Source organism: Carassius gibelio, chromosome A19 (assembly GCF_023724105.1).
Source record: "Carassius gibelio isolate Cgi1373 ecotype wild population from Czech Republic chromosome A19, carGib1.2-hapl.c, whole genome shotgun sequence".
Lineage (NCBI taxonomy): Eukaryota > Metazoa > Chordata > Actinopteri > Cypriniformes > Cyprinidae > Carassius > Carassius gibelio.
This window is the reverse complement of record NC_068389.1, coordinates 19,551,630-19,568,009: the sequence shown is the minus strand read 5'-3', so window position 1 is coordinate 19,568,009 and position 16,380 is coordinate 19,551,630. Positions and strand designations below refer to the sequence as shown.

At 36.9% G+C, this 16,380-nt stretch overlaps 1 protein-coding gene across 1 annotated transcript in view; it reads right to left on the bottom strand.

Annotated features, from left to right (window-relative positions):
* Positions 1 to 16,380, bottom strand: part of LOC127935565 (uncharacterized) — a 41,902-nt gene that overhangs the window by 4,489 nt on the left and 21,033 nt on the right. Inside the window, exons 4-12 of the mRNA XM_052533558.1 lie at positions 13,993 to 15,637; positions 7,782 to 7,829; positions 6,025 to 6,143; positions 3,052 to 3,262; positions 2,374 to 2,513; positions 1,336 to 1,462; positions 1,202 to 1,237; positions 957 to 1,096; positions 681 to 807 (exon numbers count right to left, since the gene is read on the bottom strand). Coding sequence (XP_052389518.1) covers positions 681 to 807; positions 957 to 1,096; positions 1,202 to 1,237; positions 1,336 to 1,462; positions 2,374 to 2,513; positions 3,052 to 3,262; positions 6,025 to 6,143; positions 7,782 to 7,829; positions 13,993 to 15,637 — 2,593 coding nt within the window. The remainder of the gene's footprint in view (positions 1 to 680; positions 808 to 956; positions 1,097 to 1,201; positions 1,238 to 1,335; positions 1,463 to 2,373; positions 2,514 to 3,051; positions 3,263 to 6,024; positions 6,144 to 7,781; positions 7,830 to 13,992; positions 15,638 to 16,380) is intronic.

Below are 16,380 nucleotides of genomic sequence, written 5' to 3'. Positions count from 1 at the left end.
TTTGCAATTAAGCTCTTTCTAATTCAGAAATTAAAAAATATGTATATTATTTTTTAATTATTGTATTAATGTAATAACATTTTTTATATTTCCATTTCAAAAACAAATTTACATATATTAATAGCTAGTCACAGAAATTCTACTAAAAACTTTTAAAATACATATTATATAATTGTTATTATTAGTAGTAGTTATATTTTGTATATTTGTAAAAATATTTTTAGGACATATATTTACATACCTTTATAGTTTTCACTGAAATTCTACTTAAAATATTTTAAAACATGTATTGCATTACTTTTATTATTATTATTATTATTAGTAGTATATTAACATAATTATATATATTAAACATTTCCATAATTTTCAGTATAAATATTTATATGCATTTATGGCTACTCATGGAAATTCATTTAATATATTTAAACATCTATTATATTATTTTTTATCATTAATATTATTATTTGTAGCAGTAGCAGTGCTACATTAAAATAATATATTAATCTTTTCAATATTTTGTATTATATTATTGTTATTACTAATTGTGTTATTATTATTAACACTAGAGTATTGGCATTTTTTTATATATATAAATAGCATTTTAATGAAACTAAATGGTATAAAATTTTATCATATACAAAAAATACAAAATAGTAAAATCTATTTTGTGTCTGTCTTACAGCTTGGATGACTCGGACCGAGCGCAGCTCTGAGTTCACTCCTCCCCACACCCGCCAGTCGTGGTACTCTCCCTCTTCTAGAAGATACTGGTGACCCCGGAAACCCTCCTTCTCATAGCCCACCCAGCTACAAAACAGATGGAGTAAGTCAAGCACAAGAGAGAGAGCAATACAACAAAATAAGTCAGATACTGTCCTGCGTACTGTGCAGTAAATATTTCAGTTCTTGCACTCTTCCCCACTTCATTCTCAATCACAAATACTTTTAACACTCACCAGCCTCCAATAACCTTAATGGATCCTGCACTGAACATAAACAGTGATTGTTGCTTGTCCACTCTTGTCAGGAAATCTCTCATGGTGGTGTAGATTTCTCTGCTTTTGCCAGTGAAATATGGCTTTTCATAGAGCACAATCTGTTAAAAACAAATGATCCCAAACATGAATCATCCGTGATCCTGCAAACAACACAAATAATATGACTGCTTAATTACATGGTAGCTGATGAACTCAACACTTACTTTTGGCTCAAAGAGGTTCTCCACTTTAGGTTCCCCCTACGAAAAACATTTATGTTAATATTCATCATTTAATTACTGGTATGCTGTGGAATCATTGATCAAAAAGCACAGCAGACTGAGGAGGAGACACTTACTATTTTAAGCGGATGTAGGGAGCCCACGTATGGATGTGTGACGCCCCAGGAGGCTGGGGTGGGGAATCCCCCGACTTCAAGCACTCGTGGGACACCCTGAAAGAAGGGCTCTGCAAACACCAACCATCTGGAGGAAATCAAACATGTGATGTTTCCAAACAAACACTATGATCAAGCCCCAATGGAATATATGCAAGCAAAAAAGTATTCTGCAGATTTTCACACAAAATCAACACATTCTCACTCCATTCTCACTTTAAATTGCTAATTTCAAACACAGTATATAACAGGCAGAAACTTCAGTCACAATATATTCAAAAAGTATTAATATTCCAAATCTTCTGAGGCAAAACGATTGATTTGTGAAAGGAATAGACACAATCACCATCTCCATCTGCTTTAAAGTTCAGATCCTGTGTTGCAGTCTGTGAACAAACTCAAAAATTGTTTTTGTTTTTTTTACACACACAGCAGTGAACAGCCATTTATGCCACGGCACCCAGGCAGCAGTTGGGGTTCAGTGCCTTGCTCAAGGACACCTCAGTCGTAGTATGGCCAGCCCGAGACTCAAACCCACAACCTTAGGGTTAGGAGACAAACTCTCTTACCACTAGGCCATGACTTCCTCTTTTTTATAGTCAGTTTTTGCAATAAATATCTGTGACTGTACTTTTATTTGCCTGTAACATGCTTTTTATTCTTCAGAAGTGAGTAGGTTTAGGGTATGAGTGGGGTTAGGTGCTCCAAAATATCTATAAAAGTATAGATTCATATAAAATGATTTCTTTTTTTACAAATGCATGCAAACCATTAAATGTGTCTTGATCTGGCACATAAGGCAAACAGCTGATAGCAATGGAGTACCCTGCACATCTAAAAGTGATGCTAAAGGGGTACCCTGACCATCAAAGGTGACGCCAACGGGTCCTGACCAAGTGTCAATATGTGACGATTTGAGTTTGGAGTGAGAACGTGTTGCCAAAATCTGTGCAGAAAATGTCAGGGAGATTTTTGGAATAAGCTGCACTGATCACTCACAGTCCAGCGTTGATGATGATGGAGTTTGCTTTGACTGGGAAGCCAAAAATCCTGGCGTCTTCTGAGGTGTCTCTGAATGTGACCTTCTTGCCTTCTGCATTTTCTTCTGGGAAAAGACTGATTTCAGGAACGCTGTAATCCTGGAAAGGTAAAAAAAAAAAATAGTTTTAAACATACTGAGCATTAAGAAGAAGAAGGAAAAAAAATAAACTCCTGCAAGTGTGAGTTTCTAAAAAGTCAAAATACTGGCACAGTTTTGCTTCGGGACACAAGGTGGCGCACCAATACATCTTCTTTTATGGTCTTTGCTTAGTCTTCTAAGGGTTTATACTTTTTTTCTCTTGTGTTATTATTATATTCACTTATTTTATTATTAGGGCGAGACCCTGTTTTAATTGTTTAGTTGTGCTGCTTTTTATATTCTCTAACTATTTTTGAATCTTTGGTCAGCCATGTGGCTGTTTTATATGTGCTTTATAAATAAATTGAAACTTGACTTGAACCTTTTAATAAGATAGCTGTGATGTGTGAAACCAAAACATGATCCCATCCATCCGAGACACATTCACAAAACAAATCTAAAACAATGGCGCCTGTTATGATAAGAATGTCTATGAACTTGAATTTCAGCAAACAAAGGGAAGCCAGAAAACTGCAGCAAACACAAGTGTGACGTACTCTCACTGCTCGCCGTATGGATCCGATGATGAGCGTCCTCTTTAGCTGAGGCTTGGGCTCATGGTCTTCTTCCCCATGATCCTCCGTTGTTCCGTTCTGCTGATCAAGCACTTCTTCATCTGGTGGTCCAAATGGATTTGTCAGCTCGATGTCCCCCTCGTCCAGAGCGAACTTTTCCCCCTTGAATTCTGGCTTCTCATACAACACCCAACTTTGGAAGACAAAAGAGAAGACATAATCTGAGGAACAGAACATACAACTTTCTATTCATTACAGAATCCTGAAAAAAAGTGTCAAGGTTCCCCCAAATGATTAAGCAGTACAGCGGTTTTCAACATGGATTGTATTAATAAATATTTCTTGGGCACCAAATCAGCATATTATAATGATTTCTGAAGGATCGTATGGCACCAAAGACTGTAGTAAAGGCTGGTAAAAATTCAGCTTTGCCATCATAGAAATTAATTACATTTAAAAATATATTACGATACAAAATTTAAACTGTAATATATCAAAAGAAAAAAAAAAATCTTAGCAACCCACACATACCACAATACCCTTTTTTGAAATACCTAGCCTAGCAGCTATAACCCTGCTTCACTTCTACTTGAAGCACACTGATGCAAGGCTTTGACACAAAGTCATTAGAAAAAGCACATGACGTGTATGTTATGACATCTTTGGCAAACCACAGAACAGCTGACTTTGCCCGATCGCTCAGATAAATTACGAGGGCAAACATGAAGTTGCTTACGCATAAACATAAATCAGCCAACTCTCTTTGAGCTGAGGGAGTGACAAAGGTAGATTGTACAATGGATTTTAGGTGTTCCTATTAATATAAAATGTATAACTCAGAAACAGCAATTAGAAAAAGCTACATTCATGTGTTTCTGCAGTTATTTATATTTTGCAGTGATTGAGAGATGTTTCATTGCTGGGAGGCAGGGCGAGGCTGCATGTTAAGACTGATGTGGAATGTGTCTGATTCGCCTTCTCTAGCCAATCTGACTACACTGTTTAGTGTGCATTAATATTTACTCCTAGATTTTTGCATAATCCTGAACAGCATTATTATTTTACTACACCTATGTTTAATAAACAAGTATGACCTGAACCATTAATTTGTTTTTTTCATGTTAATTACTTAAAGTAATTAATATTAATTTTGGCCAATTGCTCTGTAGTTGCAGGATAATGATGCCTATTATATATATATAATATTAGAGTTGTTCCGATTCCGATACTAGTATCGGAAATATCTCCGATACCACAACAAATTCTGGCATCGGCATCGGCGAGTACATGAACCCATATACCGATCCGATACCATTTTCTTAAAAAAGACCTAGTTATGACCGCAAGCTTTGCCTAACCGCTGCACGGTTCTTCTTCGCTGCTCAAAATGCATTGAAAACACAGGAAGTTGTGCTGTGTTGCCACAAGCAACCCCTGTTTAGAGCAGCGAAGAAGAAATGAAAACGCGTTAGCAGCCCTTATCTATATATGACTGGATCACTCATCACATTCTAAACTGCCAAAAGACAGTGAAGCCGCTACTATATTATAGATCAGTGGTTAGCAGTATGTCTCTGTAGTACCGGTAGTTACAGACTCTCGAGTATATTCAGTACCGGCAACTGCGTTCAGTCGCTTCCGTGTAAGTCAAAACGCAGGGCTCCAGACAGTAGCCGAATATATACTAGTGTCTGTGAATATTAAACTGCAAAATACTATTTAAATATTACTCCCGCAAAATCTACATCTCTGTGGGTGACTGGCACAGATGCGCGAGAGCTCGCTGTTTTGTAGTCTCTGCTGTGTGTCATGAGGACACGAACGCATAAACCGTCACTTCATGAGAATTTACCGTTTCATTTGAGAATACTGTCATATCATAAACACAGACACTCAAAGATCTTCATGGCAGCCCATTAAAATAAATGTTTGGTTTACATGAGTAAATTGACAATATATAAAGCTACTGTTGTAGCCTACAGTAATAATAATACATCTCTATAATAATAATAATTATGCCTAGATGGTTGCTTGTTTTTTACTTGTTTTTTACTTGTTAGAGATTATCTGATTAATAGATCTTTTTTTATATTCCTAGACTTATTTGTTGCAGTTTTTTTATACAGTTATATTGTAAAACTTAAATACCTTTTTTAGTTTGCGGTGTTAGATTTTTGGCTGCATTTGAAGTTCTTTTTTGCATAAGAAAATAAATAATACTGTCAAATTCATGTTAGATAATAAAAATACTGTAATAAATACAGTAGTTCACCATGTATTTGTTCATGTTTTATTGAGGGATCTGTCTGAAGCACACCATAAAAAAATTCTAGCAATTTACACAGGGCTAGTAGTATATACAGCTGTATATACAGATATACACCCAGGTATCGGATCAGTACTCGGTATCGGCCGATACCCTGAGCCCAGGTATCGGAATCGGTATCGGGAAGAGAAAAAGGGTATCGGAACATCTCTATATAATATATATATAAAGAAAAAAAAAAAACTTCGATTAAAAGACAGTAAGACTTTAACAGTGTTACAGAAGATTTCTATTTCAAATAAATGCTGTTCTCCTGAAAAAAGGTATCACAGTTTCCACAAAAATATTAAGAAGCAAAACTGTTTTCAGCACTGATAATGAGAAATGTTTCTTCAGCAACAAATCAGCATATTAAAATGATTTCTGAAGGATCATGTGAGACTGAAGACTGGAGTAATTGCTGCTGAAAATCAAGCTTTGCCATCACAGAAATAAATTACATTTGGAAATATTTCAAAAACATGAAAAACTTAGGTATGTCACCTGCACACATGCATCTTCAAAACTAAGGTCCTCTTAAGTGCACACTTAAAATGATTTACAAAATATAGATCAGAAGTAAGAGAAATGATATGTGGATGTTTAAGTCACCTCAGCAAGGTGGTGCACAGTTTGTGTTTGCCACTCACCCTCCTCTGATCACTCTGATTGAAATAGTGTCCGTAAACTCCCATGATGTGGCATCCACAACATCACCACGCACTTCAATTCTCCCACCGGTCATTCCAGGCTTGTCATAGATTAACATCTAACAGAAAAAAGAAACTGCTTAAAAAGTCCCATCTTTTTTTCTTATTTTACAAAGACTGCATGTTTTTATTTTTAACCAGATCCACCACTAGGGGCAGCAGCTGCGCTAATATTGGACAAGGGACAATCTTCCTTTGTCCTGCACTTTGAAACATGTCCATTTGCACTGTCCTACTTTTGAAGCGCATATTTATTGTCTCAAAACCTTAAGGCTGCAATATTACACTGTTGAATATAGTCAATGTCAGAGAAGGAAAGGGCAAGAATATGCAAGAATAAGCTTGACAAGCCAGTTTCGATGACCTTTTCTAAATCTCTTACTTTGCTTCTGTTAAAGAACACAGGTATGTCAGCCAAAACTAATTAAGCAGAGATGTATAATGCACAGTTAAATCTGTGAATTGTGAAATATATAAAATAAAGGGTTAGTAAATGTCAACAGAGGCAAGTTGAATCATGCGTACTGGAAAAGCAGTATTGTAGTTTAATGTTCCCACCAGATAGCAATCCCGAATGGACGCATGATAAAACATGGTATTTTATGATAATATGCATAATTTTATAAAACAATTAAATGTTATATATTATATACTGTATACATTTTAGCAGTTACTGTAATTTACCAGAAGGGCTGTATTTTCCTCAAGTGTCCTTCACCGTCATTCATTTTGACTTTACAGAATTTCAGATCTATGAAATCTTACATGAGAAGCATATTTCTGCCCTCAGAGTTAAAAATAAATGAATTAAAAATATACTGTAAACAAACAACAACAACAACAAAAAATAAATAGTCACACTATGAGATATAAAGTCGCCATCAGGACATAGTCACAGTCACAAAACTTCACAAAATCCGACTTAGGTAACACTTTAGAATAAGGTTCCATTAGTTAATGTTAGTTAATGTATTAATTAACATGAACAAACAATGAATAATACATTTATTACTGTATTTATTCATCTTGGTTCATGTTAGTTAATGAAAATACAGTTATTCATTGTTAGTTCATGGTAATTCACAGTGCATTAACTCATGTTAACAAGCACAACTTTTGATTTAAATAATGCATTAGTAAATGTTGAAATTAACATGAACTAAGACTTATAAATGCTGTAGAAGGATTGTTCTTGCTTAGTTCATGTTAACGAACGTAGTTAACTAACATTAACTAATGGAACCTTATTCTAAAGTGTTACCCTGACTTAATTTTCAAACATTCAAATACAATACATAAATAATTGGTGTGAGTGTCAGTATTAATAATTCATAACCCATCATTTCTTTTAGAAATCATTTGATAAAGGACATCATGCCATTTTTTTTAACCATTTCTTTTTATACTGTAATCCTTCACTGTCCAAACGTGTATTTGGCAGATGAAGTGCGTCTATTTCTGCACTGTGCACTGTGCACTGTGGGCCTGTTACACAACCACTAATCTCTCTAATCTGTTCTTTAATACCAGCCTCAGGCTTTCCACACAAGTGAAAGCCAACTACATTCTGTCACTTTTTAATAAAATGAGCACATGCAGCAGAGCGAACATATGCAGGGCTTGGTTTGGCCTCATCAGTTAGGCGATTCATTAAATATCAGTGAGAAAAGAATGGATATTTGTGTCAAATATCTCACCTTCCCAGGCCGTGGATTGAGCTTGCCATGCTCCTTTTCTTTTGTGAGCTAAAGAAAAAAAGAAGAAATATTTAAATGAGATGAAGCCTCATTCAAATAAATGCAAACATAAACAAAACAGCGAGTACCTTCTATTTTAAGAAAGCATTACAATTAAATTATTCAAAGTGTGTTTGCACTGGTAGATCAGTAAAATATTATGCTATTATGATAAGATCAGTCAGAAACCACAGAGTTACTGTACAACATTTTCAGACATTCCTTTACATAGAGTTCAGTTCAAAATGTCATGTCACATGAATTTAGGATAACTAAATTAATAAATCATATTCAGAAGAAGAAACTAATACTGAAATCTAGATCCCTTGGTTAAAATACCCCAAATAAATTTTAAGGTTACATTTTATACATCCTTTTTACTAATTTTCTCATCTTCCATCCCCTCTGTACTGGTGATGGTGTTAAAGTTTGGCATTTCAGCATACAAACAGATCACTGTTGGTTTTGAATGGAAACACTACACTCCTAAATCTAACCTTTGACAACAGAACAAGTACTTTACACAACACTTGATGTTTCTACCTCTTAAAGACACATGCAGTAAGGTTTGAGGGGTTTACGGCCTTACTATCAACAAGACTCTTAACAGCACTGGAATGCAGCAAAAATTTACTGAATGCCTGGGTTTAAGACAAGCTGTTTGAAATGTTTATTGTACTTAAGAGATCTTCAGAGAAACTACAGAATATACTACAGAAACAAACTGAGATTGACATCTGCAGATCTGCTGTTAGCATCTCTGCAGAAAAAAAAAAAAAAAACCTCTGCTAAAATAAACAGTTGGCTTTTGAAATGACAATCAAGAAGTCAAATTATCAGGTTTAAGAAGTTCTTCTGTGGATTAATGGCTTTTGGTGAATGCAGTGTTTTTACATTACATGTCAAGGTCTCATTGTTTGTTTGTAAATGGCACATATTTATGTAGGAGGTGATGAAAAGCCCTTCCCAGAATTTGGCGAGTGACTAGGGTTGCCACCCGTCCCTTAGAATACAGAATCGTCCCTTATTTAAAGGTCGAATGATGCATCCCCTATCAAATCCCGTGACGCGATTTGTCCCGTATTTTTCAAAGGCCAACACTTATTTGAATAAACAAATAAGAATTTTGGACTGTTCCTAATACGAATAGCAATTCTAATGAAATCAAGAAGCTCGTTTGTACGTAGGCTAATTGCATTTTGGCGACAATGACTAAAAGTATTTTTTTCTCTACTATGGAAGTTACTGGGAACCAGCAGCTGTTTAGTTACCCACATTCTTCCAAGTATCTTCTTTTGTGTTCAACAGAAGAAAGAACTTCTTGCAGGTTTAGAACTACCTGGGTAAATTACAACAAAATGTTAATGTTTGGGCAAATCATACCTTTAAAGTGACAGACACATACTTGCTTCTAAAGCATACTAATGTAGTCCTATTTTAAACAAATGAATATAACAAAATAAATAATAATAAAAATGAGAACATTTTAACTGACTAATAATAATTAAGAATGGATGTCCCTTATTATTGGCAACCCTACGAGCGACATGCCTTTACACTTGCAATAAGACATGGAAAGGTTAAAAGACAGACTACATCACACAAGAGTCCAAGTCAAATTAATCTGTTTGCATATGGGGATGCTCTTAAAGAAAAGTCAAATATGTGAGTTACATAATGCAGATGCTATAAAGCTACCTCTATAAACCTATCTCTATATGTCACCCAAAATATGTTTTCCAGAACGTCCGAATATTTAAAATATGCATAGTGAAAAAGAGTGTGGAATGCAGACGGTATCTCCACAGTCAATCTATCAACTCAGTGGAACAGTGAATGTGACATCTTCTAGATATTTAGCCAAATTATGCATGACTGCTTAAAAGATCTGTAAAATTGCAAAGACTAAAGTCTCAAATCCAAAAGATATCTCTCTCACATACACACGCGTGCACACACACACACAGCCCCTTCCCTCCGTGCACACCGCATCTCCATGAGAACAAGTGTTTGACATTGAAAGCAAGCTCGCGAAAGGTTGGTATCTCGTGAACACCTTTACACAATCCCACATTAAAAAATATTTTTAATTCTGAATATAATTTTGTCAGTGTATTAATGTTGACCCGAGAAGTGATTGCTACTTTAGAAAGTTAACTAGTTCGCAAGTTTGAGGTAAAATGCACTTGGGTTGTCGATGTCAAGCACTACATAAGCTGTGATTGAAATATTAAATTATGTTATGTAATTTGTTTACTCTTACACTGAATGTTTGCTGCTTCAGTCCAGATGGGTATTCTATTGTATAGGGTAAATTTAGTATAGGGTGTGAATTCTGTACAGAAAAGAATTCCTTGACTGAAGTAAAGCCATCTCTCTCTTTTTCACCCATGCACACTCACGCACACACCCACGGCACAGACTAAAAAAATTGAAAAGCTATTTGAAGTTTTTATATATATATATATATATATATATATATATATATATATATATATATATATATATATATATATATATATATATATATGTTATTTGTGTTGTTCTTTTCTCAGATTGAACTCCCTGACAATCTGACAGAAATGTCTTGTTGTGGCCCAAAAATGGGTTGAATACATGCGGTTCATGTATGTCTTCTTTAGTCTGTGGGCTTTTTAGGTTTTTTACTGGCACACCTCACTTACACATTTTGCACTTACTGCGGAGTGTTGAGACTGTTTACATATTTGTGCCCATATGTAAATTTGATGTACTGGTTTTATTTTTTCTAAAATTGTATGACGTTTGTTTGTTATTACTACACAATACTTTTCTGACCTTTTTTTAATCTTGCCCCTGACAAATAACCCAAATTACAAAAAAAAAAAAAGACTAAAACTAACACTAAAATTAATATAAACTAAAACTAAGCATTTTCAAAAAATAAAAACTAAACTAGCAAACCCACTTTAAATACTAATTAAAACAAACCAGAATTTATAAACAAAAAGTCAAAACGAAATAAAAATAAAAACGAATGCAAAATGCAAAACCTGCTGTTTTCTTTTTTTTTTTTTGGTTTTGTCTGGTTGTCCCGAGAGACGGCATCACAGTATGTTAAGAGGTGTAAGATTTCTGTCACACGCTTGAGGTATTCAGCAAATCACAACGCACTGGATAGCTGGCCAATCAGCTAAGACCTCACTTTTCAGAATGATGAGCTTTGTAAAAATCAATACGTTTCAGAAAGGTGAGGTGTAGAGGAGCAAAAATAATGTACATTATGTGAAAAATAATGTGGTTTTGAACCTTAAACCACGTAAACACATTGCATTACACCAAATACACAACATAATGTTATTTTTAGCAATGTCATATGATCCCTTTAATATGATAATAAGGTGCTTTTTACACCTAGGATCCAGAAGGAAACTGAAAAACAGTCTATGTAGCCTTGGAGGAGGGCCTCCGCAAACTGATATCTGTGGAGCATGAAGGTGACATTTTCTCTATGTCTGTTCCAACTGATTGGAGCTCCCTCGGACAAACAAACGGAGTTGCTCACTCTCTTACAATGACAGCTGTCAGTGTGAAAACCTTGTCCCTCTATGTTTTTGCACAGTTTTGGACATAGAAGGGCCACCATTCAAGTGTTAATTAAATATTCCATGGAGGGATATATACGGTATTTTAAAATAAATATGATGGGTAACTAGAAGCTTGTTTACAGATCACAATGCAAGCAGGGGGAAGTCTCATATTATGGTCATCATGATCGCGCATGACAACATGCAAGATCAACACTGTTCATGTACCGCAGAGTATGATTAAATTAATGTACATTTAACCAGTTTAATGTGAAGACGCACTGAAACGTAGACCTTCGTTTATGTGTTTTTGATTTACACTGTATACGAACCTGAATAGTTTGCTATTGAGGGTTGTAATAGTATTGACTCACTGACTTTAACGTTAGTTAGTTTTAGCCAGAGATACCTTGCTGGAACACAAGATGACATTAACGTTCTACTTGAGCAGATAAAAACTTAATGAGTGTATGACAACCAGAAAATTAAAGTTTTTGTCTTCATTGGGATTGGGGTTGAATGCTTAGAGACATTACGCTCAGTTTTGTTTGGGTTTAGGAAATATAATAAAATAAGTTCTATTGCCCATCCTCTCAGGATACCTGGAATAAGTGTTGCAAATACCCCAGGCACATCGGTTTTCCATTTTCATAGCATAAACACCATCAAACCGATGAAAGCATCAGATCTCCCATTGTTTCTCCATGGTGCTGAAACCTAAAGATGTCTGAGTTCTGCTCCCCATGCAACTGATACTCGACTCATCTGCATTCGAGGGGAGGGGCTTACCGATAGGTCAACTGGAACATTTACAGTAAGCCACTGCGAACCCAAAGAAGGGTGTGTATGAGCAGGACATGATCTAGCCTGTCTAGAGAAATTATCACCTCCACGTGCAACTGATACTCGACTGCCATTGGCTCATCTGCATTCGAGGGGAGGGGCTTACCGATAGGTCAACTGGCAAATTTTACAGTAAGCTATTGCTAACCCAAAGAAGGGTGTGTCTGAGCAGGACATGACCTAGCCTGTCTAGAGAAATTATCAAAGCTAATTAGAGGAGACAAAGCGAACGCAGTAATATAATAAATAGCGACACATTCCATCAGCCTCTCCTTCTTTCTTTACCTATTGACAAGAGCCCAAGGGACGACCGGTTCTACTGATACCATTTCTGACCTGTCCTCAGAAAGTGGCAATTCAGCTTGATTATTCCCAATGTTTTATTCAATGGGAAATATATGCTGGTTTTGTCTTACATGATCATGCACTGAGAAATGCATTCAAAAAGAAACCAGCCTAATTATATAGATTATATGATTAGATAAATTTTCATTTTGGTATTATGAACAGATGCAACTTCAAAAAGGGCATTGCTCTATGCATATTTACAGGAAACCAAAAAGTCTTTAATTGAAACCAGAACTATTATTATTTAGGGGGTTTGCATATTATGATATCATTACTTGTGTGACAGGAAGTAGGATGCTCCTGTAAATAGGTTTATGTGGCATCAAGTGGCAAATAGAAAAAAAAATTTGGATATTTAATTTTAATATAAAGTTGGATGTGGTTTGAACTGTCAGATAACTCAACAACATATGTCAACACAGAGCAAGAGCAGTGTGACGTGAATGATAGAGGTCAAGCTGAGTTTTATAGTGGATGTGTTATCATTTGAAGTCACTCCCTAGTGACAAACCACTTTATATACAGAATCTAAATCATAAAAGTCTTTCCCACAGTAACATTAATAGTCCTTTTTCACATGATCAAACTTGTGAGACATTTTAAAGCCTTTGTTGCTGAACATCAATGTGCTCCAAATAGACAGAATGCCTAGAGAATGAAAGTGAGTATGATTCCTTTAACTGCTGAAGGTTGCACCTAATAACTATACAAACTAACCAAACTACAGTTTTGGTGAAGCTACTTTGGTTAAAATCTAAATTTGACTTGCAAACTCAGGCTCTGTTCAGTAAAGCAGTAATACAAAAGAAGACTCTACAGAACTGCTCAGTGTCTGTTTTGGAGGACAAGAGGAAATGTGAATATTGCATGAGGACTGCGGTAATGTATACTTCCATCAATCTCTATTGTAAACCTTTCATGGTGAGGTGACATAACACACCTTCTAGCCTTCCATTCACTGAGGTTTAAGGCTGAGGTGCTCAGTCCAGCTCCTGGAGAGTCTTGCAGAGTTTTTGCAGAGTTTAGTTCCAAATCTAATGATACACACAAAATTGTCTGTAGGTAAAATGAAGGAGGATTGGAGAGAAGCTCTGCAAGATATCCAGGTACAGGGCTGAGTAGTCTATGTTTAGTGCATCCTACACCCGAGCAGGTCTACAACACAATGCTTGGTGTAAGTGGTTTCATATCAGGTTACACTAACAGGCTGACTAGGACTAGGAAAAACAGAGTAGTGACGATACGATAATACGAAAACAACACTCTCATTGATTCCATGCCCTCGTTCTCAGAGTGCTAAACTTCACCATGGCACCCTTTTGCTTTGCATTTTAAAAATACTTTACTGTTGTAGTGTTTAATGTAAATGAAGATTCAGACAATGCCAACATGTATTGTGGCAAAGCAATACTCACATATGCATCAGGGAAGGCTCTGTATTTGAGGAGTACGTTCCGCTCTGGTTCTGGCTTTTGATTCACTTGAAAGTTCTTTGTGTCATTCATCAGAAGACCCCCGTCAAGGCTACTGCTGCGCTGAAGACCCAAAGGTTGAGAGTTCTTGAGGAGAGTTTCGGAGGTCAGAGAGCGGTAAAGTTCCACAGTGGACTTGGGGTTGAAACTGGAGGTGTCTTGCGAGTTTTGTTGGACAGATGGAGCCACACTCATTCGAGAAGTTTCAGTGATCCCACTGAGGGAATTTGATGGAGATGTGAGGTATGAGAAGCGCTCGATACGTGAACTGAGCAAGGCGTCAGATCCCTTGGTGGCAGAGCTTATTCGCTCTTGACTAGGGCTGATTTCAGGGAGAGATGCTGCACGGAAGATGGAGCGGTTTGAGGACTTGCCGTTTTCAATTGGCTGGAAGAAGAAGCTGTTCTCCAGGCGAGATGAGCTTCCATTTGTGTGTCCTTTTTTAGAATTTTCTTTTTCGGTACTCAGATCGTTGAGTGAGCCCCTGCGCATGACGATGCTGTTGAGGGCCGAAGCTCTCAGGGAGAGCCCATAATTCGGGGTCTCTCCGAGCTGCTGTTCCTTCATCATGGTCAATGGAGAGCGCATGTCCTTGGGGGAACTCCAGTGAAAGCCAATGTCTGGAGGCAAACTAGAAACTCCATTCAACAACTTTGGCTCAGTAATTGATGAGACTGGAGTACGAGGAGAGAGTGGAGTAGGGGATGAGATTGGTGCATCCTCTTCAATAGGTGGCAGTGAAGAGAAGGGAGTGTTGGATGGGGTGCGTTGAAGCCTTTGCCGGACCGGTCGCTCCATGCTCTTGAGAGTGTCTACCAGGTTATCCATTTCTGAGAAAGATGTGGAAGAAAGAGTGTCAGGTTCAGGGCCAGTGGGTGAGGGAATCAGCTCTACTCGCGTAGCTTGGAAAACATCAGAGGGGTAGTCATCTGCCTCCGCAATCATCAAGCGAGAATCTAAATGTGCCTGTGAGTCAAAGACTGTTCTTCTTATCTCCTGCTCTCCCTCTCCCTCTCTCGCTACAGGTAAACTAAGCTCCACCCTGCTCCTCCCACTCTCACTCCTTTGATGAACTTCGCTCTCCACAACTTTCCAGTTACTGTTACCAAGGCTACCGTTAGTCTCTGAGGAGAAAGTAGTAGGGTGGGTCCCGGGAGAGTGAAAATGAGACGTGTAGCTGGGGGAAAGTTGAGAGGAATGCAGGTATGTGCTGTCTGTAAACGTGTAGTCTGAACTCTCTGTGAAGCTGGACTGCTTTTCTTCAGAGTTGGAATGGAGACTTTTCCACCTCCTCTCAAGCTCAGGACTGGCTCTGCTCGGTTCTGACTGATCTCTTAGCCTGATGCTGTCCAATGGACTTTCATGGTTACTGAAGTTTCCCTCTTTGTCAGTGCTGACCAGGGACACTTTGCGGACCACCATGGTATCCTCTCTGCCTTCTCGAGAAGATGATGGCCGACTGAGCTTCGTACTTAGCACCGAAACACCAGAGTTCATGTCTGTATCAGGTGCAGTCTCAGTTTCCACTTGGTTTACGGTTTCTGACTTGTCAATCACTGTACTGAGAACAGTGGATGCATGTAAGAACCTAGAACAAAAGGATAAATGTGAAATAGTTGAAAAATAAATAAAAAATAAATAAAATCCTTTAATCATCTTTTATAATGATCCTCAGCACATATTTCAAAGCTGCTGTGTTGTAAGTCAAACATTAAAATGTAATAAGAAGGCACTACAAAGTTGCTGTCACATTATTTAACTATAATAAAATGAGGTCTATGCCCAATAAATATGGAGAACCTTGGCATATGTACTTTTAAGACCAAACTCTGTTCATGTGAAAAGGAATTTGACACTTGTTTGATTCATGAATCCCTGAATTAATACATTCATATTTGAAGTAGAAACATAAAAAAGCACAAATGGCAGCCAGATCATGCAGGGTATAATTGTCCCTTTCTCATTTGGGAGTGTACTGCAATGTGGGTAGGTAAGTTTCTCGAGGAACAATGTGTTTAAAAGGGCACTTCAAAATGAATCACAGCTTTAAAAGCTTTAATCACACGCCATACAACAGTAAAAAGATGAGTGGAACTTCAGAATCTATACCATAGTACATTTTACTAATGGAAAAGACTACGTATGCAATCACTTTACAACATTGAGCATGTAACAACAACAGTAAATATAATCAATAAATGTGTAAGTGTGTAAATTGCTTCAGTAATCAGGGCATTGCCTTCTGGGTACAGAGAAAGTGGCATTTGTGTTGTTGCCTTTTTCAGCATGATGTATGAAGATAGAGTTTGTTACAAACTAAAAAATAAAAAT